The 25,201-nt window shown below is 42.0% G+C and overlaps 1 protein-coding gene across 1 annotated transcript in view; it reads right to left on the bottom strand.

The window, feature by feature from the left end:
* LOC126204102 (odorant receptor Or2-like) overlaps positions 1-25,201 on the bottom strand; it is an 83,086-nt gene that overhangs the window by 6,072 nt on the left and 51,813 nt on the right. Inside the window, exon 3 of the mRNA XM_049938519.1 lies at positions 21,581-21,682. Coding sequence (XP_049794476.1) covers positions 21,581-21,682 — 102 coding nt within the window. The remainder of the gene's footprint in view (positions 1-21,580; positions 21,683-25,201) is intronic.

Below are 25,201 nucleotides of genomic sequence, written 5' to 3'. Positions count from 1 at the left end.
ACAGAATGTTACCCCAAGCTACACTATCATTGCCTGGCCGTCACCATAAATTAATGTAGCTTACAGCATGGGAATGAGCATCAGAAAGTAACCTCAGCTTACCATGCGGCGTTCACATGCCAGCCCTTGCATCCATCAAGATCCATCACGACCACCAACAGGACAACCGGGCATAAAAAAACAATACCAAGTGCAGGAAGCAGATTTCTATTCTTTAGCGTACAACACGACATGCTTCGACCAAATTCTAAGACGCAGGCATCTGACTGGCCAGCCCAGTGTACCTCCAAAGTATCGATAACAGATGTACCTTCACTTTGGCAGCCAAAGGCTGTAGTATGTTTAGCAGTCCAGAACCTGGGAACGGAATATCTTTCCAATAATTTATCGATTCACAATAAGTCCAAAAATTCGGGATAAAAATGGTTCAAATGGCTCTGAGCACTATGGGACTCAACTTCAGAGGTCATCAGTCCCCTAGAACTTAGAACTACTTAAACCTAACTAACCTAAGGACATCACACACATCCATGCCCGAGGCAGGATTCGAACCTGCGACCGTAGCGGTTTCGCGGTTCCAGACTATAGCGCCTAGAACCGCACGGCCACTCCGGCCGGCGAATTCGGGATACTTGAAAGATGACTTTTAATGGGTGGATTTCAACCGTCACAGGGAGATGAAATGAAATTAAAATTTAAAAGAGTCTTGATCGCAATCTTGTTAAAATATTTTTTATTGGAGTGAGTGACCGGTTTCAACTCTATGAAAGAGTCATCTTCAGACTCCAGCAGCGGTGGATGGACAATTCTTTGTCGTCGAGGGTCGACAGAACTCATCTAGCAGTGTCCATCCATCGCTACTGGAGTCTGAAGATAACTCGTTAATAGAGTCGAAATCGGTCACTCACTCCAATAAAGAAATATTTTAACAAGATTGCGATCAAGACTGTTTTAAATTTTAATTTTAACTACTTTTAAGATCGCTATATATATGTTTTCAAAAATTTCTAAAATGAGATGACATGAACAAAATTTTGAGAGTATACGGGTCAGTGGCATGTGCGAAGGTATGGTGAGGTAATCAAAATACATCATCGCAGGGCTTGTCTGTGCTAAAGAAATGATGAAGAGCTTGCAACTATGCAGCTTCCATGATGGATCTTCTTCTGAATGGGAGTAAATATGGACTAGCGTCCCACAGGGTTAAGTTCTGGGACCAATGCGTTCTTGATTCACTGCATGCTTCCCATCTCCTTTATAGTGCACATGTGCACTCGAGACATTCAATCTTCCTGAATGATGGTTCATAATCAACGCTAACAGAAATGCAACAGCAGAAAGAGTGATAAAAAAAATGAATGTCAGTTAATAATCTGCAGCATAACTGACAAGAAAGACAGCTTATTTAATTCTATACAAGACCAGAAATTTCATCATTAACAATAAACGTAGGGTAAAGGAAATTTACAGACTGACTGTTCAAATTTCCTTTGTGAATACTGCTCAGAACTGTTATCCAAAACGACATATCACAGGTCTTCTCAAAGGCTTATGTTTAGCAACTTTTGATCTCTGTTTAATTGCTTTGTTAGTGATGAAAGCATTTGAAAAATTATAAAATAGTTTCAGTATTCCAAACACACACGTGTACATGCATGAAGTATTCACAAACAGAAATTTTCTTTGCTGTTCACATAGGTCTTATTCTTCTTTTAGTGTTCAACCCTGAGGTTGGTTTGCAGCAGAGCGCCATTCCTCTCTTCTGTCTGCCTTTCTCTTCATTTCCACGTATGTGTTACATCCAATGTCACTCATGATCTGTTGCATGTATGATATCCTTGGTCGCCCCCGCCGATTCCTTCCCTCATTAGCTCCTTCTTCTATTGTTCCAATGATGCTGTTGTGTTGTAATATGTGCCCTACAAGTTTGTCTCTTCTTGTCTGGATGTGCCTCCACAGAGATCTGGTTTCCTGTACTCTTCTAAGCACCTCTTCATTTGTTACTTTGTCTCTCCAGCTGATCTTCATCATACTTCTATAGCACCACATCTCCAGGGCCTCTAGCCATCTTCTCTCTTCTCTTCCAATTGTCCATGTTTCACATCCGTATAGGGCCACACTCCAAACGAAACCTTTCATGATACGTTTCCTTATTTTCAGACTGATGTTGTTGCTGGTGAGTAATGTGGTGTCACCGCCAGACACCACACTTGCTAGGTGGTAGCCTTTAAATCGGCCGCGGTCCGCTAGTATACGTCGGACCCGCGTGTCGCCACTGTCAGTGATTGCAGACCGAGCGCCACCACACGGCAGGTCTAGAGAGACGTCCTGGCAATCGCCCCAGTTGTACAGCCGACGTTTCTAGCCATGGTTCACTGACAAATTACGCTCTCATTTGCCGAGACGATAGTTAGCATAGCCTTCAGCTACGTCATTTGCTACGACCTAGCAAGGTGCCATTATCAATAGATATTTCACTTGTGATGCCTGTACCATCAGACCGATGTTCTACAATTATGGATTAAAGTTAAGTATTACATCAACTACGTACTTTATTTGCTACTAAAAACTGTTCCAGACCTCACGCCAGTCTGCGTGAGCTTAACGCGTGCCTTTCGGCTTCCTCCAAACCCCATGAATTGGCTCCTGCCAATTCACAACATTGGCGACGAGCTAAATCGCGTTTGTACCAATTGATCTTGCCTACGTTTACTTGTGTCATGGCTTCGCCACAATCTACAGATGTACTGTCCGAATTTTATCGCTTGCAGAATCAGCAGACGCAGGCCTTATTGGATGCCCTTGGACAGCTCGTCCAGGGTCAACGTGCCATGAAAAACGATGCGGCGGCCACCGCTCCACCGCTACCGCAGCCACAACACGCAGTTGCACCACCTTTTCGTCCTTTTGATGCGGCACTGGAAAGCTGGACGGAGTCGTCGCGCCAGTTTGGATTCCATGTCACCGCCTACAGAATTCAAGGTAACGAGCGGCAGCCTTTTTTGTTAGCATCCGTCGGGGTGCACACGTACTGTGTGATAGTGAAATTGTTTCCCCGACGCGACGTAGCAACTCTGTCCTACGACGACATTTTGTCTGCATTAGATGCACATTTCAAAGAATCAGTCAATGTAGTTGCAAAGAGGTATACTTCCTTTCGTACCAAACGTACGGCCGGTCAAACTAATCGGGAGTGGGTTGCAACTTTGCAAGGCCTTACTAGGGATTGTGCTTTCGAGTGTGAATGTGGACTCCCTTATTCAGATACTATGGTATGTGATGCAATTGCACAGAACGTTTCTGATGTTCGTATAAGGGAACAGATTTTGAAACTAGTCAATCTCTCCCTTCAACAAGTGATAGACATATTGGATAGGCAAGACACCCTTGACTTTGCTCAGGAATCATTTGCAACTTCGCCAGCCGTGTGTCACGTTAACCAGCCCGCCGGGCGCGCTGCACGGAACAGTAAACAGCCCTCGCGCCCGTCCGCACAGCTGCCGCCAAACTCTCCGCTAGGTGAGCCGCGCAAGCAAGCAAATGCAGTGCTAAAATCATGCCCGTGGTGTGCTACTAGACATTCGCATGAGAATTTTCCTTCACGCCAGGCTATTTGCTTTTTCTGTAATAAAAAAGGACATGTTCAAAGTGTTTGCCAGAAAAAGCTTAGATCGGACACTAAAAACCATTCCACGCCCTTTGCTTCGCACTGGAATCGGAATCGAACCACGAATACTCAGGCTCATGAACCTTCGCCCATGGAAATTCATGTAGTTAATTCCACTTTGCCCAGTGCCTCTCTCTCTAACAGTGACTGTGTTCGTGCCACAAATAGTGTGCGTCGACGTCGACGGAAATCCCATCAAGTCGCAACTGATTCTGTACCAGTGTCGGTTCACGTCGCTCTTGTCATCAGCAGGACAATAAACTTTTTGTAGATTTGGACATTAATGGCAACGTGATCCCATTCCAGCTCGATACCGGAGCTGCAGTTTCATTGATCAATAAAGACACGTACAACCAACTGGGCACACCTCCGTTGCGTGCTGCACATGTTAACTAGCTGTTCCGGTCAGAATATCCCTGTGTTAGGACAGTGCAGCCTTCTTGCAACACACAAGGGACAAACAAAACTTGTGTCATTTTACGTACTTCGTTCTTCTTCTGCTGTGAACTTGTTTGGTTTGGATTTATTTCAGTTGTTTAACTTGTCTATAGTCAATCAGGTCCTATCAGTGAACCAGACTTTGCCTTCAGCCAGTGTTTCTCGTCTATGTGAAGAATTTGCAGACATTTTTGCACCGGGCCTAGGTTGCACTAAGAACTATAAAGCACATTTGGAACTGAAAGTAAACGCGCAACCGAAATTTTTCAGAGCGCGCAATGTTCCCCACGCATTGCGTGATGAGGTCGCACGAACGTTACACGATTTGGAATCACAAGGTGTAATTGAACGTGTGCAGGCTTCTCTCTGGGCATCACCCTTAGTAATTTTGCCAAAACCTTCCGGAAAATTGAGACTTTGTGTGGACTTCAAGGCAACGGTGAATCCACAACTAGTGATTGCAACTTTTCCTTTACCCCGCCCGGAAGATCTTTTTGACAAACTGTGCCCGGGTAAATATTTTTCGAAGTTGGATCTAGCAGATGCGTACTTGCAAATACCAGTGGAAGACGAATCTCAGCGCGCCTTGGTGGTTAACACGCATCTTGGTTTGTATCGATTCAAAAGACTGCCATTCGGGTGTGCATCCCCCCCTGCATTGTTTCAGCAATATCTGCAAACCGTTTGTGCCTCGGTCCCTACTGCAGCAAACTATCTGGACGATATTGTGATCTCCGGCAAGACGGAAGAAGAACATTTCGCCAATCTCAGAACATTATTTCAAGTCTTGCGACAAAATGGTCTTCGCTTGCGGAAGGACAAATGTGTGTTTTTTGCTCGTGATTTACCATACCTGGGACATGTAATCAATGCCCAGGGCATCCATCCCAGTCCAGAGCACCTCCGTGCCATACAAGACTTGCCTTCGCCGCAGAATTTGAAGCAGCTACAGAGTGTGCTGGGAAAAATTAATTATTACAACAGATATATGCGCCACGCCTCTTCCATTTCAGCTCCGCTTCATCGCTTACGCCGTAAAGGTGTTCCACTCGTCTGGACGACGGACTGCGAACGCGCCTTTCGCCAGTTGAAATCGGCGTTGCTTTCAAATACTTGCCTTACGCCATTCGATCCCCAGAAACCCCTGTTGTTGATCGTCGATGCATCGGATTTCGGGATCTGTGCTGTGCTTGCGCACAAAGATGGATCGCATGATCGCCCTATTGCATTTGCGTCCAAATTGCTCTCGTCAGCGCAAAGAAATTATTCACAGATCGAGAAAGAAGCTTTTGCTCTCGTATTTGGTGTTACAAAGTTTCATGATTTCTTGTATGGTCGTCACTTTACCATCATCACAGACCACAAGCCTTTGACATCGCTTTTTCATCCGGACAAGCCTGTACCTCCACGTACAGCGCAGAAATTTATTCGCTGGCCTATTTTCCTCTCGCAGTACCGCTACGATATCTTGTATCGGTCCCCTGCTAAGCACGGAAACGCCGATGCGTTGTCCCGTTTGCCTGTTGCTGAGGATAGAGCATTCGATTCCTCCGAACTTGCTTGCATGTTCATTGATTCGGAAACCAATGACGTGGTCGAATCGTTTCCGATTGATTTTCGTCGTGTAGCTACAGCCACCGCTGCAGACCCTGTCCTTGCTACCGTTCTGCTTTTTGTTGCTACGCAATGGCCCTTGTCAACGTCACGGTCGAGGATCCGTTGGTTCGCCGATTTTTTGCACACAAGGAGAGACATTTTGTTCGACGTGGTGCTGTTGCGTTCTGATAATGATCAGTCCAGGGTCGTGGTCCCACGTTCGTTACAGTCCTCTGTCTTACGGCTTCTCCACCAAGGACATTGATGTATAGTGCGAACGAAACAACTTGCTCGTCAGCACTGTACTTGGTTCGGAATCGATGCTGCGATTACGAATATGTGCTCTTCTTGCATGGCGTGTGCCGAACAACAATCCGCACCACCGCGGAAATTCTTTGCGTGGCCGAAAGCCACTTCCCCTTGGCAACGCTTACACATCGATTTTGCTAGTCCATTCTGGAATGCTCGATGGTTGGTTGTGGTAGATTCATTCAGTAATTTTCCTTTTGTTGTCAGGATGTCTTCCACGACGTCATCTGCCACCATCCAAGCGTTATCTGCTATCTTTTGCATTGAAGGTCTTCCACAGACTATTGTTTCCGACAATGGCCCACAATTCATGTCCGCAGAATTTCAGTCATTCTGCAAGGCCAATGGTATTCAACATCTGACATCTGCACCGTTTTCGCCTCAGTCCAACGGTGCCGCTGAACGATTGGTCCGGACTTTCAAGTCACAGATGTTGAAGTTGCAAGAGTCGCATTCTCGGGAGGACGCGTTATTGCTCTTTTTGTCCTCGTATCGCTCTCAGCCCCGAGATGGTCGCTCGCCGGCTGAGTTGCTCCACGGTCGTCCTCATCGAAACTTGATGTCTTTGCTGCATCCGCCGCATCAGGTTCCTGTGCAGCGGAAGCCACCTGCTTTTGCTCCAGGCGACGTTGTATACTATCGCAACTATCGAGGTTCACGGCGTTGGCTCGCAGGGCGCATTCTTCGCTGCCTCGGCCGCGCTATGTATCTGGTTTTGGGGGCCTCTGGTGAGGTGCGTCGGCATCTCAATCAGCTGCGCCTCTGTCGTCGCCTGGGTTCTGCCGCTCCCCGTCTGCTTTCAGCGACGGTGCCGTCCGATCAGCGCCCTGGGGACCCATCTCCTGGCTCGCCTCATCCCCAGGTGTTACCGACGCTGCCTTCCATTTTGCCCCATGGCGACGCGCCGCCGCCGCCGCCACCGCCGCCGCCGCCGCCGCCTGTTCTCCCGCTGGCGACGCCTGCAGTGGACGCTTCGCTGCAGCCGCCAAGCGCCTCCCTGGGTCACGCGCCACCGATCGCTTCCCGTGACCAGCTGTCCTCCGACATGGAACTCTTGCCCGCTCCGGACCGGATGTCTTCTTCGCCCGTTGGGTGCCCCGACGCGATGGATGTCGACCCTTCGGCCCCTCCTGTCTCTCTACGGGCGCATACTCCGCATGTTGGCGTGCACCCTGGACTAGGTTTTCAGGCGTTTCCTAGCTCCCCTCGGACCGAATGGCAGGGTGCTGGTGGCACAGCCTCGCCTGTTGTTAGGCTCCGCACCTCGTCGCATACGTCAACATGGGGTCCTCCCCACGGCGAGCGGAAGCCTTATAACACAACCGTTCGCCGATTTGCGGGGGAGCAATGTGGTGTCACCGCCAGACACCACACTTGCTAGGTGGTAGCCTTTAAATCGGCCGCGGTCCGCTAGTATACGTCGGACCCGCGTGTCGCCACTGTCAGTGATTGCAGACCGAGCGCCACCACACGGCAGGTCTAGAGAGACGTCCTGGCAATCGCCCCAGTTGTACAGCCGACGTTTCTAGCCATGGTTCACTGACAAATTACGCTCTCATTTGCCGAGACGATAGTTAGCATAGCCTTCAGCTACGTCATTTGCTACGACCTAGCAAGGCGCCATTATCAATAGATATTTCACTTGTGATGCCTGTACCGTCAGACCGATGTTCTACAATTATGGATTAAAGTTAAGAATTACATCAACTACGTACTTTATTTGCTACTAAAAATTCCCTTAACTGTTCCAGACCTCACGCCAGTCTGCGTGAGCTTAACGCGTGCCTTTCAGCTTCCTCCAAACCCCGTGAATTGGCTCCTGCTAATTCACAACAAGTAAGTTCCTTCTCCGATTAAATGCAATTTTGGCCTTTTGTATTCTGGTCGCAATTTCTTTCCGGCTTCTACCATCTCTTGTGATTTTGCTTTCCAGGTAACTAAATTCCTCTATCACTTCCAGCTCCTCTCCTCCAATTCTCATTCTCAGAGGTTCATATTCTGCTTCTGTACTGCATACCATTACTTTAGTCTTTTTCTTGTTTATTCTCATTCCATAGAATGCATAGAATTTTTTCATTGTTCTGAGGACTTCCTCTAGATCTTCTTTTGTCTCCATGACTATAGAAATATCATCTGTATAACGTAACATGTCTATTTTCTGCCCATTAATTTTGATCCCCACGTTAGTAGTTTCTCGAACTTGGTCTATAGCTTCCTGGGTGTAAGCATTGAATATAAGAGAAGAGAGAGCACATCCTTGCCTTACCACTTTTCTAATATTTGCTTCTTGTTCATGGTGACAGTTCCTAATCACTGCCACCTCATTCTTATAGAAACTGAGTATCACACGGATGTCTTTGTACTTTATTCCACTTTTCCTCAGCACTCTGAACATCTCTTGCCAGATAACGTTATCAAATGCCTTTTCCATGTATACAAAGGCAATATAAGTTGGTTTATTTTTCTGTAATTGCTTTTCGATAACAAGTCTCAGTGGCAGAATCGCCTCTCTTGTTCCCAATCCCCTTCTGAAACCAAACTGATCTTCACTCAGCATATCCTCCACCTTCTCTTCTATTCTCTTCAGAACTATTTTTATGAGAATTTTTTATGCATGTTATATTAGGCTTAGAGTTCGGTACTGTTCACATTTTGTAGCTGCTGCCTTCTTTAGTGTAAGAACAATGATACATTTCTGGAAGTCTGTCGGGATCTGTCCTGTGTTATAAATGGACCTAATAAGTTTAAGCAGCACTATTTTCATGCTGTCACCAGCATTCATTATTAGTGCTGCAGGGATGTCATCAACACCCATTGCTTTGTTGTCCCGTAGTTCTTTTAGAGCTCTGTCAAATTCTTCTTGCAGAATTTCATCTCCCTTGTCATCTTCATCTACTTTCTCTTCTCTTCACATTACTTCCTCCGAAAGAGGTGTTCCGGCCTACAACTCTTCTATGTATTCTTTCCATCTTTTCACCCTATCTTCATGAAACAGCATTTTCCCCTCTTTATTTTCTATTGTGCCTCAGAGTGTTGTTTTACGTTTGTTAATAAACTGATTTGCTGTTCTGTAGGCTAAATCAGTTCTTCTCTTTTGCATATTTTCTTCCACTTGTCTGCACATTTCTTCAAGAACATTTTCTTTTCCTTTCCTAGCTTCTCTATTAACTAAATTCCTTAGTCTTCTGTATTCAGCTTTTCCTTGTTCATCAGTTGCATTTTTGTGTAATCTCCTTTTATCTATAAGCTCAATAATAGCAGCTGTAATCCATTTCCTCTTGTTTTTGGGTTGAGTTCTTGCAACTATCTTTTCTGCTGCTTTGTATATAACAGATTTAATTAGATCCCAGTCTTCATTTACTCCACCATGTCGAAAATTCTTAGCTAGGTTGTCTGCTTCATGAACACAGCGCTCTCCCAGTCCCTCACTTTTCAGTTTTTCTAGTTCCCATTTAAGTTTTACTGGTTGCTTCTTCAAACGTTTGGATCTCAGTGAACTTTTCATCAGGACCAGGTTATCACTTCCTATGTCTGCAGATGGATAGCTCCTGCAATCTTATATGGTTCCTAAAACGTGCTTTCACTAGAATGTAATCAGTCTGTTGTCTCCGCAGGTCTCCAGGGGCCTTCCATGTGTATCTTCTTCGTTTGTGATTTTGGAAAAATGTGTTTGGAACAACTAATTAGTTCCTTGAGTAGAACTCGATAAGTAGATCTCCTCTTTCATTTCTTCTTCCAAGTCCATATTTGCCAACAATTCCTTCCTCCAGTTCTTCACCCACAATTGCGTTCCAGTCCCCCATGGCAACCTGGTTTCCATCTTCCTTAACATTTCTCATCGCATTACTTATTTCTTGGTATATTTCGTCAATGACTGCATCTTCTTCTTTGGATGTTAGCATGTATATTTGTATTATCAGAGTGTCCTTTGGTTTAGTTTCAAGTTTGATTAGTATAATTCGAGAGCTATATTGCACGTATCCCTTAACACGTGAGCCATAGTTTTTCCTCAAAATTATTCCAACTTCTCCCATTCGTGGTCTATCTTGGTCAGTTCTGGTGTGAATGACTCTGTATTCTCCAGACTAGAAATCACCTGGTTGGGGCCATCTCATCTCCGATATGCCTATGATATCGATTTCCAGTCGTTCCATTTCAAGTTTTACATTTTCTACCTTGGTACACTGAAGCAGTGTTCTCACATTCCAAGTGGCTATGTTAAAATTGGGATACTTTTCCTTCACGTTGTCTGTATCTTTTGCAGTCCCCACCCAGAGATCTGTTTGGGGGACTATTTTATCTCCAGAAAATTTTACAGAAGATAATGACATGGTTTACTGCTGATGCTTGGGATAACCGTAGATCTTTAATGTGGTGGTTTCCCGTTGCCTTCCACATCCTATGCCGTTGACCAACAGCTGGTTCTTCCGCCTTTCGAAATGATTTCGCATTTCCAGGGCAAGAGGGTGCCCTGTGCAGCAAATGCTGGGATGATGACTTATCCCGGTCACATAAGTAGATATCTAAAACCTATCCATACTGACAACGCCGGCCGCTGTGGTCGAGCGGTTCTAGGCGCTTCAGTCCGGAACCTCCCGGCTGCTACGGTCACAGGTTCGAATCCTGCATCGGGCATGGATGTGTGTGATGTCCTTAGGGGACTGCTGACCTCAGATATTAAGTCCCATAGTGCTTGGAACTATACTGACAACACTATGACAGTATGTTTACTCTCTTATGAAGTTCCTTGTGGAGAACAAGCAACATTCGGAAACATTTCTAAAACCTATCCATACTGACAACGCCGGCCGCTGTGGTCGAGCGGTTCTAGGCGCTTTAGTCCGGAACCTCCCGGCTGCTACGGCCGCAGGTTCGAATCTTGCATCGGGCATGGATGTGTGTGATGTCCTTAGGGGACTGATGACCTCAGATGTTAGGTCCCATAGCGCTTGGAACTATACTGACAACACTATGACAGTATGTTTACTCTCTTATGAAGTTTCTTGTGAAGAACAAGCAGCATTCGGAAATGTTTGTAGAATTCATAAACATTATTGTCGGAACATTTGTATTTCACCTTTTTTCACTTACCATTGGCTGCATTTGTTGCTATAGGTACACTTTTATTCATAAGTAAGGAGATTCTTCGATGAATTTTGCACAGCAACCAAACCATACTTACAGGTGAATGAAACTCTAGAATTTTCCAAATCTCTTAAAAACAGTTGTAAAAATTGAGATAATTAACTATAAAATTTGAGTTTCTTTCTAAACATGAAGTATAAAATGTAACAGAACATTCATTTTTTCATAAATTAAATAATTTCTAGAGTTTCATACACCTGTAAGTGTCGTTTGTATGCTGTGCAAAATTCATCGAAGAATCTCTCTTACTTATGAAGAAACGTGTACCTATAGCAACAAACGCAGCCAATAGAAGTGAAATAATGATGAACTTCCACATGTAAAAAAAATTTATTTTGTTATTGTTTCGAACTTCCACTGCTATGATTGTCAATCCTGAATCCTTCCGGGTCATGCTGACAAAGTTTTATGAATTTATTCGTAAAAGTATAGAGAGTGGAAATTAAAATGTCCTGTGGTGTCTCTCCTGCTCCAAGACGGCCCGTTTGACGTCCTACGCCACTTAACATATTTTTCGAAAGTCATTGCTTTACAACTGTGAATACCATAAACGTATGAAGTGATTCACTTGAAATGATGAAATTTGGTTAATCTAATCTTAAAAATCTTGTTATGAAACATTAAAAGTAGCAGATACGCAAAACTTTATTGACAAAAAACATGTCACCTGAACAACTGAAGCGTAATGTATATCCCCACATAATTACTTGGGATGCTGAATCATTTGTCCTATCTGTCCAGGAGTTCTTAATTTTTGCATACTAGTTAACTGCCACCATTAAATTAAGACACTTTGTCGCTGCATTCTTCACCTCGTTATCACTTCCAAACCATTTCTAGTCTGAGAACTCCTCCAGTTTCATGGAAATATGTCGAGCATGACTTTGTTTTCCACTTTATTTTTCAAATCATACGTGCAATGAAATTTCGTTGCAGAGATTTGTTCAACGACTGCTGAATATTTCATACCACTTCCTCACACCTATTTCGTTTACTTTCATGTTCTCATGCAACTACTGTAGCAGGCAGCAAATTTCTACGGATTTCAGATTTCCAGAATTCAAATTGAATTGATGCTTTGTAACATAGTAAGCTGTGGTAAAATCACAGAATGCACTACATCACCGTGTCTCGTTCGGCACTTACGTAACACTGACGATACAAGATGTCGAAGAACATTTTTAACTTTGCATAAGAGCATATGAATCACCACAGCGAGAATGTGCGATAGTTTGTTACTTCAATATTATTATCTTCTAAAATGAAACATAATTGTAAATAACTTTATTGGAATTCTGTTTCGATATTGTGTGTCTCTACAGGCGTCGGAGGGGGACTGAGACACGAGAAAGCGAACATCTTTCTGGACAGTGACAATCCAATGGTTCTTCACCCAGAAGGATCATTATGGGTTGAGGAGGGACTACTACATTTGTTTTGTATGTCAGTGGCAATAATGCACACTGGGTGAATCTTAGACTACGGTTGTCAAAACACACTTGACCTCTAAGCAACAAATGATCCTGAGTTAATAACGAGCATCAAAACCGATTCAGGGATTAGTGAACACACGGTTGTCGTAGCGAGACTGAATACTGTAATCCCCAAATCCTCGAAAAATAAGCGAAAAATATACCTATTCAAAAAAGCAGACAAAAATTCACTTTACACCTTCCTGAGAGACAATCTCCACTCATTTCAAATTAATAATATAAGTGTAGACCAGATGTGGCTTAAATTCAAGGAAATAGTATCGGCATCAATTGAGAGATTTATACCAAATAAATTAACAAACGACGGAGCTGATCCTCCTTGGTACACAAAACGGGTTAGAACATTGATGCAGAAACAACGGAAAAAACAAGCCAAATCCTAACAGACGCAAAATTCCGAAGATTGGCGATCTTTTACAGAAGCTTGAAATTTTGCGCGGACTTCAGTGCGAGATGCCTATAACAGTTTCCACAGCGAAACTTCGTCTCGAAATCTGGCAGAAAGTCCAAAGAGGTTCTGGTCGTATGTGAAGTATGTTAGCAGCAATAAACAATCAATGCCTTCTCTGCACGATAGCAATGGAGATACTATCGCAGACAGTGCTGTCGAAGCAGAGTTACTAAACACAGCCTTCCGAAATGCCTTCACAAAAGAAGACGAAGTAAATATTCCAGAACTCGAACGGAGAACAGCTCCCAACATGACTAACGCAGAAATAAATATCCTCGGAGTAGTGAAGCAACTTAAATCACTTAATAAAAGCAAGACTTCTGGTCCAGACTGTATACCAATTAGGTTCCTTTCGGAGTATGCTGATGCATTAGCTCCATACTTAACAATCATATACAATCGTTCGCTAGACGAAAGATCCGTATCCAAAGACTGGAAGGTTGCACAGGTCACACCAATATTCAAGAAAGGTATTAGGAGAAATCCACAAAATTACAGGCCTATATCGTTAACGTCAATATGCAACACGATTTTAGAACATATATTGTGTTCGAACATTATGAATTACCTCGAAGAAAACGGTCTATTGACACACAGTCAACATGGGTTTAGTAAACATTGTTCCTGTGAAACACAACTATCTCTTTATTCACTTGAAGTGTTGAGTACTATTGACAAGGGATTTCAGATCGATTCTGTATTTCTGGATTTCCGGGATGCTTTTGACACTGTACCACACAAGCGGCTCGTAGTGAAATTACGTGCTTATTGAATATCGTCTCAGTTATGTGACTGGATTTGTCATTTCCTGTCAGAGAGGTCACAGTTCGTAGTAACTGACGGAAAGTCAGTGATTTCTGGCGTTCCCCAAGGTAGTGTTATAGGCCCTTTGCTGTTCCTTATGAATATAAACTATTTTGGAGACAATCTGAGCCGCCGTCTTCGGTTCTTTGCGGATGTCGCTGTCGTTTATCGACTAATAAAGTCATCAGAAGATCAAAAAAAACTGCAAAACGATTTAGAAAAGATATCTGAATGGTGCGAAAAGTGGCAGTTGACCCTAAATAACGAAAAGTGTGAGGTCATCATCATTAGTGCTAAAAGGAACTCGTTAAACTTCTGTAAGACGATAAATCAGTCTAATCTAAAAGCCGTAAATTCAACTAAATACCTAGGTATTACAATAACGAACAACTTAAATTGGAAGGAACACATAGAAAATGTTGTTGGGAAGGCTAACCAAAGACTGCGTCTTATTGGCAAGACACTTAGAAAATGTAACAGACCTACTAAGGAGACTGCCTATACTACGCTTGTCCGTCCTCTTTTAGAATACTGCTGCTCGGTGTGGGATCCTTACCAGATAGGACTGACAGAGTACATCGAAAAAGTTCAAAGAAAGGCAACACGTATTATCGCGAAATATGGGAAAGAGTGTCACAGAAATGATTCAGTATTTGGGCTGGACATCATTAAAAGAAAGGCGTTTTTCGTTTGCGACTGAATCTTCTCACGAAATTCCAATCACCAACTTTCTCCTCCGAATGCGAAAATATTTTATTGACACAGACATACATAGGGAGGAACGATCACCAAGATAAAATAAGGGGAATCAGAGCCCGTACGGAAAGATACAAGTGTTCATTCTTTCCGCGTGCTATACGAGATTGGAATAATGGGGAACTGTGAAGGTGGTTCAATGAACCTCTGCCAGGAACTTAAATGTGGTTTACAGAATATCCATGTAGATGTAGATATTACGCAACAGCACGACTGGACTCGCATTAGGGAGGACGACGGTTCAACCCCGTGTCCGACCATCTTGATTTAGGTTTTCGGTGATTTCCCTAAATCGCTCCAGGAAATGCCGGGATGGTTCAAAAAATGGCTCTGAGCACTATGGGACTCAACTGCTGAGGTCATTAGTCCCCTAGAACTTAGAACTAGTTAAACCTAACTAACCTAAGGACATCACAAACAACCATGCCCGAGGCAGGATTCGAACCTGCGACCGTAGCGGTTTTGCGGTTCCAGACTGCAGCGCCTTTAACCGCACGGCCACTTCGGCCGGCTACCGGGATGGTTCCTTTGAAAGTGCACGGCCGACTTCCTTCCCCGTCCTTCCCTAATCCGGTGAGACTGATGACCTCACTGTCTGGTCTCCTCCCCCAAACAACCCAACCCAAGAGCACATCCAGTTCACTAACTGAGTAGATATGGCGAAATTGTGCTGGAATGCACGTAGATCTTTTTTTCGTAATGGGTTTTTCATGATTGACGCCACGTCTTAAAAATCACGATCTCTTCTGTTATAATGAATAAACAAACAACATCTGCATCAAAATCACTTATTACCGACTGCACTAGAGATCATCTTCAGGTACGTGTTGGACTGGAAAACTGATATCAACAATAAAAACATGCAAGTGTTGTATTACAAATTCTGCGCTCAATGGTTGTACAAATAACAACAAAATATTCTGAACTCACACACATCTGTTGCCCCAAAATGCATTTTGTCAGTAGTGTAGTAAAACAAACGCAACATGCAAGAATATCGTGGGAAACACATTTCATGTAGTAACGCGACATGTAAATAAGTCATGGTCTAATACATCAAAGCAGTGTAAAAGAGATTGCTCTATCATAAGACAAAACAAAACAATTAATAAAAATTAACAATTTAAGACTCGTCAGTGTAGCACATTTAATTGTGTATTAAGCTTTAAAAACGAAAGATAAAAAGCAAAGGTAAGAAACATCTTCACAGAATACTGTAAATCGTACATCTTTATTCGTGCTTATGTGTTCTGAAAGACAGTGCAAAATTTACAAACGTACCTTATTGCATAACTTGAATCCTCGATCTATTAAAAAGCAGCTTAAAGAATTCTCCTTCATTTAAATTGAAAATATACTTAGGACGCTTACTGTAAGTTACAAAATAGAAGAATATGGTATTGGACTCCTTTCAGCTTCATTTTCACATGTGGGAACAGAGCAAAGTCACAACGAGCAAGGTCTGGACGGTAAGCAGGGTGCTCAAGACGTTTCAGTCTTATACCATGCAAGTACTTGGTGCATGCTTTGGCGTGGTGAGCTGGAGCGTTGTCGTGTTTAAGGAATCAAGTATCCATCCTTGACTTCGCTGGAAGTTTCTTCACAGACTGGAAGACTGGGCAGGGACAGCCCAATGTACCACTTAGCTGTGACCGTCTTCTGTGTGTCCAAAACACCACGTTCCACAATTCCATTCGATTTGAAAAACAAAAAGAAAAAAGAAAATAAACAGCTTTGTTTTTCTTCTTTACTGGTCGGGATTTTCTGACAGCTCCGGGTTTGTCGTCGTCTTCAGAGACCCAAAGTTTTTCTTTAGTCTCAGTCGGCAAGTCACAATAGTACAGAAAAATCTCGTCATCTGTCACGATGTTATTCACATACTGAGATTGTCCCTCAGAAAACTTCTTTAACATCTCCCAGCACCAAGTCACACGTCGTGACATCTGCTCTTCCATCGGTCTATGCGGCACCCAGAGACAAAGTTTCTTTACTTGCAAATGATAGTGCAAAATTGAACGAATTGCTGATGCATTTAGCCCTAGCGTATCCTCTGTCTGCTTATAGGTCACTCGCGTGTCTTCCCCTAGCCGGCCGGAGTGACCGAGCGGTTCTTGGCGCTACAGTCTGGAACCGCGCGACCGCTACGGTTGCAGGTTCGAATCCTGCCTCGGGCATGGATGTGTGATATCTTTAGGTTAGTTAGGTTTAAGTAGTTCTAAGTTCTAGGGGACTGATGACCTCAGGAATTAAAGTCCCATAGTGCTCAGAGCCATTTGAACCATTTTTTTGTCTTCGCCTAACATTTTCCTCACAGCATCAATGTTTTCCTCCGTAACACATGGTCGTGGCCTTCCCGTCCTCTTCTGAAATCTCTGTACCACCTGAATATAGCAGTACGACGTGGACACACATCACAGAGTGCAAGATTCATTTCTTCAAAGCACTTACCTTTGCTTAAACCACGCGCCAAGTTGTACCGCAAAACTGCCCGAATCTCACTTCGTGACCACGATGCTTTAGCAAACACTTCAAACTAACACTGATAGTAAACGACATCGCCCACAGGTCTGGCACAGCGGCTACAGTGCAATTACGAACTATTCTCAGAACACAGCGACAATCAGCCTCCTGCGACATATTTTTGCGTGATATTGTAAAACTTTCCTAGCACCCTTCATAGCTGCCTTCTCCTTTATTTGGTACATCTATCGTCTCGGTGGTCTTCCCTGTAATCTTTTCCCTTCGACTTTGCCTTAGATGATCATCTCATCCAAATCCTCCTATCGTCGAATTATGTGCCCAAAGAACTGCAGGATTACCAATACTGGACAACATTTTCTCCGCCCTGAGTTCTTGAAGGATTGATTTCTTGATCCGTTTGTCCATCCACGATATTCTCAGCAGTCCTCTACATGTTCAAATCTCAAAAGAATCAATTGTTTTGCGGTTCCCTTCAGTTATTGTCTGTTTCAGCACCCTAACTGGAAACACCAAACATTTCAGCACTCTCAATTTAGTAAGTCTGGTTAGGGCTTAGTCTTTCCGTGTTAATGCCAGCTTCGATACAGCATATCTACCCAGAACAATCTTACGTCGTGTTCCCTGTGTAGAGCCATTGTCTTTCTCAACCACAGGATCTAGGTAGACAAAACGATCGACTTCTTCACATTCTGATAGTAGGTGGTAGTCACTCACCTCTATCAGTAATCGTCATCTTGGGCTTTTTCTTATTAACTGACAATCCAAAGTTCTTGGTTTCTCTCTTAAGTCTATCCAGTAATTTCTTCATTTCCACTTGTGACACTGTGCGCAGTGCGGTGCCACTAGAAAAATTTTAATTACTGATTCTTCATTCTCCAATTCGGATCCGACCAGTCCAGCCACGAAGACCTTCTCTCATAACATGTTCTCCGTAGATGGCAAATAGAACTGGCTATAGAATGCACCTCTGCCTAACTCCTTTACATGGTGCAAATCGATCTGAAATAGTTTTATCTAGTCTGATTACTACTTACTATCAGAAAACAGATTTCTGATAAGAATAATAAGATGATCAGGAACACCCGTTTCTGCTAGGATGCTCCAAAGTTCTTTCCATCGAACACATTCGAAGACCTTGCTCTAGTCCGAGAAACGAAGAGCTGATGGGGTACTAAATTCCCCACACTTTTCGTTTAGCTGTTTGACACCGGGAATCTGTTTTCATGTTCCTTTATTATGTATAAACCCAGCTTGCTCTGGTGATATTTAGTTAAATAAGTATGTTCTCAGGCATTCATGGATGACATTTAGAAAATTTTGTTGGCATGTGAAATTAATGGAATGGTTCTCACAAAGCTGTTCGTTTCCTTTCTTATGAAAGAGAATCATTACTCACATGGCTCAGTCCTCTATCCATGTTCTGTTATTCCATATGCTGTTATATATTTCACGCTAGATTTTCAAATCAAAATCTCCAGATATATTGATCATTTCAGCAGTAATAAGGTATTTCCACGTAGCTTGTTATTTTTTGTTTAGTTATAGCTTTTCTGACTTCTTCTTTTAAGATGTTAGATTCCTTCTCTACTGGAATGTTTTTCTCGGCCAACTTTTCCATTTTTATTCGTGTACAACTTTTTACATTCTCCACCTATCAGCAGCTAATTCTGTGTTTGTTACAGACGTGTCATCTTCGTCTTCTGCAACGTATGTTCTTGGTTGAAGCATCTTGTTACTTTGTTCATTTCATTGAACATGCATGTGGTCTCATTGCGTTCCCAGAGTTTCTCAATTCTTCCGCATGTTTCATTGATGCAATTATTTTTGTGCCTTCGGCAGCTCCTCTGTATCAACGCCGATAACTTGCGGTACTTCTGAGTTTCCTCTAATACTCTCATCCTCAATACTTTTCTGTCCTCAATGACTTGTGTAGGTTCGTTATTTTTACTCTTCACTTTTTTGTTATCTTTGACTACTTCCTCAGCTCTCCGAAATAATGTCATCTTCATCAAATTCTATTTCTCTGCAGATCTCATCTTGTTTGGCAGGTCAAAAGTATTTCTTTGACTCGGTTCCTCGAAATTTCAGTTTCAGCCTTTTTCTAATATTAATTTAATTTCATATTCCTTGTTAAAAATATGTACCACATTTGAACATGATCGTGTGCTCACGAATCCTTATGAAAAGGGGAAATTGTGAACATTGTGTCAAATCTTACATTTGTTAGGAGAATGAAAAAACATTTTATTTCTGTTTGTACATAACTGATTTGTATATCAAAAAAAGCGAAGATATCCTGATGCCCCAGATTTGTCCCGCTAACCCCTCCACTGCAAAAAAATAATGAAACACATCAGGAAATAATACGTTATTAAGAACGTTCTAAATATCATACCAGTAAAATAACAGGATCTAAGTGCCAAGAAGAAAGTTTTTGCAAGTTGATTCTTGCAAAGAAGAAAAAAAAGCATCCAGTGATCGTTAACAATGCTATTTGTTTACACGAACTATCGGTTTTTAACCAACATTTCAGATGGCAGTTAACATTCATATTTTGAATGTTGTTGTTTACATTAGTTGTAGGTTTTTTCTCAACAACTAATGTAAATAGCAACAAATGTAATATATCGAACAAACAACTTCAAACAATGGCTACCCACCCACCTTTGTGGATCCCATAATGTACACCTAGCAGAAACAAGATGTGGGCTCTTTTCTTTACCTTGTTCTCGAACCAAAACCTCAAGAATGCAATAAACTGTGCACAATTCCACGTTTAGGAAAACTTGTATCACCTGCTTAAAGGAGTCTTTAGTTACAAGGTAAAACATAAAGTATTACAGCCCTTTCACAAAGCAAGGAAGCTCAACTATTTTGAAATAATGAAAATTAATATACTTATGTTCATCAGCCTAAGTTTAGTACTGAATGACCAGACTCAGTTGCCTTACTTGCTACTTACAACTGCAGATTCGAATCATAATCCCATCACGGCCATGTTCTAAATTACCCCTCTTACTCACATGCTCCATTTTCCATTATTTCAGTTACTACAATTTCTCTCATTGTGTTAAAAAAATTACCTTGTTCAGTCAGCTTTCACTACACCACATGCTTATCTCTGTACTTGATGATTGTGTAACAGCAGAAAACCAGTTAGTGACATAAATAATAAATATTGTAGCCTATTGAATAACATTTTATTTGTGGAAATTTAAGTACTCAATCACACCATTTGTTTTTTTATTATTAGAAATGTACCCAACAAAGATCACTTCCGTTATATTTTAAGTGTTGGAGCACCAAGTCGCAAGGGCGCCCATCGGTGCTAGACCTGCGAATATGGAGTATTTTCAGTGTTTGGGGAGACTAACTACGATTTGCCGACTTGTAGATAGTCACAAAGAAATTCCAGTTGTGGCCTCTTTAAAAACCTGAGGAATACCGACTTTTAAATCATTCACTTGAAAGAAAAATAACTGAATACACCTTTTTTTTTCTTTTTCTTGAGAACTAGGGGTATCTACAGCCTCAGCTTACCCCCAGAAATGGGCGCCCTTGTGAAGAAATTAGGTTAATTTTATGTGCATTGAGTAGAAAACGTTATGCTTTAACCATTTCTTTTCACATCATCCTTATTGTAATGATTTTGTATTGTAATAAAGGGTTACTTATTATTTTCGTTTAACAAATACACATATATGCAATGGTAAATTAAAAACAAAAAAAAGGAATGTAAAATGTAAAGTCATTATTTACAATGTAAACCAGATACAAGTTAAATAAACAATTAGAAAAATAATGAATGATTAGATATTTTATCGACGTACGTTGAGAATAATCTGACATGAAATTGTGTGAAGCTTATTTTACAAAGTGGTATTGCAGAAATCAGCTTTAAGATATATGGATACATGTTCAATTTATGTTGTAACAAATGTTTTCATTTTCTGGAACTACTTAATGGTGGTGCGATATTTTGCAAAATTTAATATTATTGCAAAAGTTATTACACGGTTTTCAAGAATGTTAATTGCCTATCAACTCTTGTATGAAAATATTTTTTTATACTTTATCATTTGGAAGATATTCCATCTAAACCTAACATGCCAAATTATCATTTGGGCTGTGATTTACCCCGTGAACGTGAAACTGGGCACAAACAAGAAAAAACCGTTTTCCATTGTTTCGCCCCCTCTACAAACTCTCCGTGTTTCATCAGTAACATTTATTAACCCATGAGAGTGTCCCTATGGGAGAACTGCAGACTGCACGAACACTTCATTGAGCCACATGCTGTCCGTGGCCCGCAGTTTCACGCCTAATGTTGTAAACGGACCCCATGAAACTAGTCTACCGACAGAGGATTGTTGTTGTACTTATGAACATCTGCTGTTGAACATCATGGGCTCCCGTTTCCAAACCCCAAGATGTACCCACCTGTTCGGTAATGTTGTGTGCTCCCCAGCAATACAAGAAGATCTGACCAGTGGGTACAGGAAGAAAACAGGCGCATTTTAGCGCTGAGCTGAAATCCGTGCTCTGTAACAAATAAATTATGTAGCCACAAATATAAACGGTTAGAAGGCGAAAACGACAGTTACTGAATCAGATTAGCATGTATGTGAGACACACATAAATAAGATAAAAGTGTAATTAATTTTTTCTAAAAAAGCTCACTTGGCAAGAAAGTATAAGATGAACTTATATTAAGCACTGTACAACAGTGAATGGTTTAATGTATTTCTATAATATCTGTTTTTGCAATCCGAGTTGAGATGTGGACAATGATAAAATACAATTTTGCCTATGATCGTATTATGAGGTAAGAATCGATCTTCCAGCATTACGTAGTTAAATGCAGGGGTATTGAACTGACATCAGAATGAGCTGTCGTGGAAACAAATCATAGTTCACATTAAAAGCTATGAACCGTAATAGTATTCTTAGTATCGTCTTCAGGTCCTCAAATAACTGTTCCGTTGGTCCGCCTCTGCCCCTTCCATTTCGAATTTTGTCTTCAAAACTGTTCGTTATCCACTTATTATGCCGCTGTACATGGCGCAGACGTTTTGACTTTTTCTTTTACTTTGTTTAACTACTGTCGAGTTCTCTTTCATTATTTATACTTTCAGAACATTATTATTTCTTTCTTTCTGAAGATCCTGATTATTCAGGCGATTCTCCAGTACATCAACATTTCTGTAGATTCTAATTGTTGTATGACACTTTTACCTGTCTTATAGAACACACATTAAAAAAGTGCCATACTGGAGGCAAAAGCCTTAGTAAAAGACACTTTGATTCGATGCTAAAGTAATTCACAGTTAGCAGGTTTAACTACCTATGAGTGAACTTGTTGTCTTCAAATATCGTACTCACTAAATGATAAAATTTAATTACCTATCCAATTCTGAACCTTCCGAATGCTAGTGTTTGTGGGTTTCCAGTGAACAGTCTTATCTAACTCTAATACCTCAATTTCCGGAGTGTTTATCTTCATTTTATGTTGAGTATAACAGCTAGCAGTTTCAGCATATTGCTCGTATTCTTTCTTGAATCTGGGACTGATCAGCCTCGGGAGGCAGTAGTATGTAATGTGCTGTTTCGCAGTTCATCTTTTATGGTGTCTTTTACATCAGTCACTGCCTGAAACTAGGTTCATGAACGACAGCTTTCCTGTCCGCTATCTCTCAAGATTTTACATTCTTTTGCTTCCATCTAAGATATGTGTGAGCTGCATGTTACCTAAAATCCAGATTAACCGCTAGCCTTTTTATGCACAGAATAAAAGGTCAGTTTTTTATTTAGATGGTCATAAAATTGCCCAAACAAATTACAGCAACGAACTTCCACTATTTCTCTCCCGGATCATCCGAAACGCTAAAATTCCTTCCTTAGAATGTCTGCGGAACGTAACATCAAATTTTTCTTCTTTATGCAGATGGCACTGAGTAAGACGACGCATGGGTAGGGCTCTGGATCGCATTCGGGTAGACTGAGGTTCAAATCTCCTTCTGGTCATCCGAATTTACATTTTCCATGATACCTCCCCCCCCCCCCCCCCCCAATGAACCATGGACCTCGCCGTTGATGGGGAGGCTTGCGTGTCTCAACGATACAGATAGCCGTACCATAGGTGCAACCACAACGGAGAGGTATCTGTTGAGAGGCCAGACAAACATGTGGTTCCTGAAGAGGGGTAGCAGCCTTTTCAGTAGTTGCAGGGGCCACAGTCTGGATGATTGACTGATCTGGCCTTGTAACACTTACCAAAACGGCCTTGCTGTCGTGGTACTGTGAACGGCTGAAAGCAAGGGGAAACTAAAGCCGTAATTTTTCCCCAGGGCATACAGATTTACTGTGTGATTAAATGATGATGGCGTCCTCTTGGGTAAAATATTCCGGACGTAATACAGTCCCCCATTCGGATCTCCGGGTGGTGACTACTCAAGCGGACGACGTTATCAGGAGAAAGAAAACTGGCGTTCTACGGATCGGAGCGTGGAATGTCAGATCCCTTAATCGGGCAGGTAGGTTAGAAAATTTAAAAAGGAAATGGATAGGTTAAAGTTAGATATAGTGGGAATTAGTGAAGTTCGGTGGCAGGAGGAACAAGACTTTTGGTCAGGTGAATACAGGGTTATAAATACAAAATCAAATAGGGGTAATGCAGGAGTAGTTTTAAAGATGAATAGGAAAATAGGAGTGAGGGTAAGCTACTACAGACAGCATAGTGAACGCATTATTGTAGCCAAGATAGACACGAAGCGCACACCTACTACAGTAGAACAAGTTTATATGCCAACTAGCTCTGCAGTTGATGAATAAATTGGTGAAATGTATGATGAAATAAAAGAAATTATTCAGGTAGTGAAGGGAGACGAAAATTTAATAGTCATGGCTGACAGGAATTCGACAGTAGGAAGAGGAAGAGAAGGAAACGTAGTAGGTGGATATGGATTGGGGCTAAGAAATGAAAGACGAAGCTACCTGGTAGAATTTTGCACAGAGCATAATTTAATCATAGCTAACACTTGGTTCAAGAATCATAAAAGAAGGTTGTATACATGGAAGAATCCTGGAGATACTAGAAGGTTTCAGATAGATTATGTAATGGTAAGACAGAGATTTAGGAACCAGGGGCAGACGTGGACTCCGACCACAATCTATTGGTTATGAACTGTAGATTAAAACTGAAGAAACTACAAAAACGTGGGAATTTAAGGACATGGGACCTGGATAAACTGAAAGAGCCAGAGATTGTAAAGAGTTTCAGGGAGTGCATGAGGGAACAATTGACAGAAATGGGGGAAAGAAATACAGTAGAGGAAGAATGGGTAGCTTTGAGGGATGAAATAGTGAAGGCAGCAGAGGATCAAGTCGTAAAAAGACGAGGGCTAGTAGAAATCCTTGGGTAACAGAAGAGATATTGAATTTAATTGATGAAAGGAGAAAATACAGAATTGCAGTAAATGAAGCAGGCAAAAAGGAATACAAACGTCTCAAAAACAAGATCGACAGGTAGTGCACAGTGGGTAAGCAGGGATGGCCAGAGGACAAATGTAAGGATGTAGAGGCTTATCTAACGAAGGGTAAGACAGATACTGCCTACAGGAAAATTAAAGAGACCTTTGGAGAAAAGAGAACCACTTGTATGAATATCAAGAGCTCAGGTGGAAACCCAGTTCTAAGCAAAGAGGGGAAAGCAGAAAGGTGGAAAGAGTATATAGAGGGTCTATACAGGGGCGATGTTCTTGGGGACAATATTATGGAAATGGAAGAGGATGCAGATGAAGATGAAATGGGAGATATGATATGCGTGAGGAGTTTGACAAAACACTGAAAGACCTAAGTCAAAACAAAGTCCCGGGAGTAGACAACATTCCATTAGAACTACTGACAGCCTTGGGAGAGCCAGTCCTGACAAAACTCTACCATCTGGTGAGCAAGATGTATGAGACAGGTGAAATTCCCTCAGACTTCAAAAAGAATATAATAATTCCAATCCCAAAGTAAGCAGGTGTTGACAGATGTTAAAATTACCGAACTATCAGTTTA

The sequence above is a fragment of the Schistocerca nitens genome, chromosome 9 (assembly GCF_023898315.1).
Source record: "Schistocerca nitens isolate TAMUIC-IGC-003100 chromosome 9, iqSchNite1.1, whole genome shotgun sequence".
NCBI lineage: Eukaryota > Metazoa > Arthropoda > Insecta > Orthoptera > Acrididae > Schistocerca > Schistocerca nitens.
The sequence above is the reverse complement of the archived record's forward strand: the minus strand, read 5'-3'. Positions and strand labels throughout refer to the sequence as shown.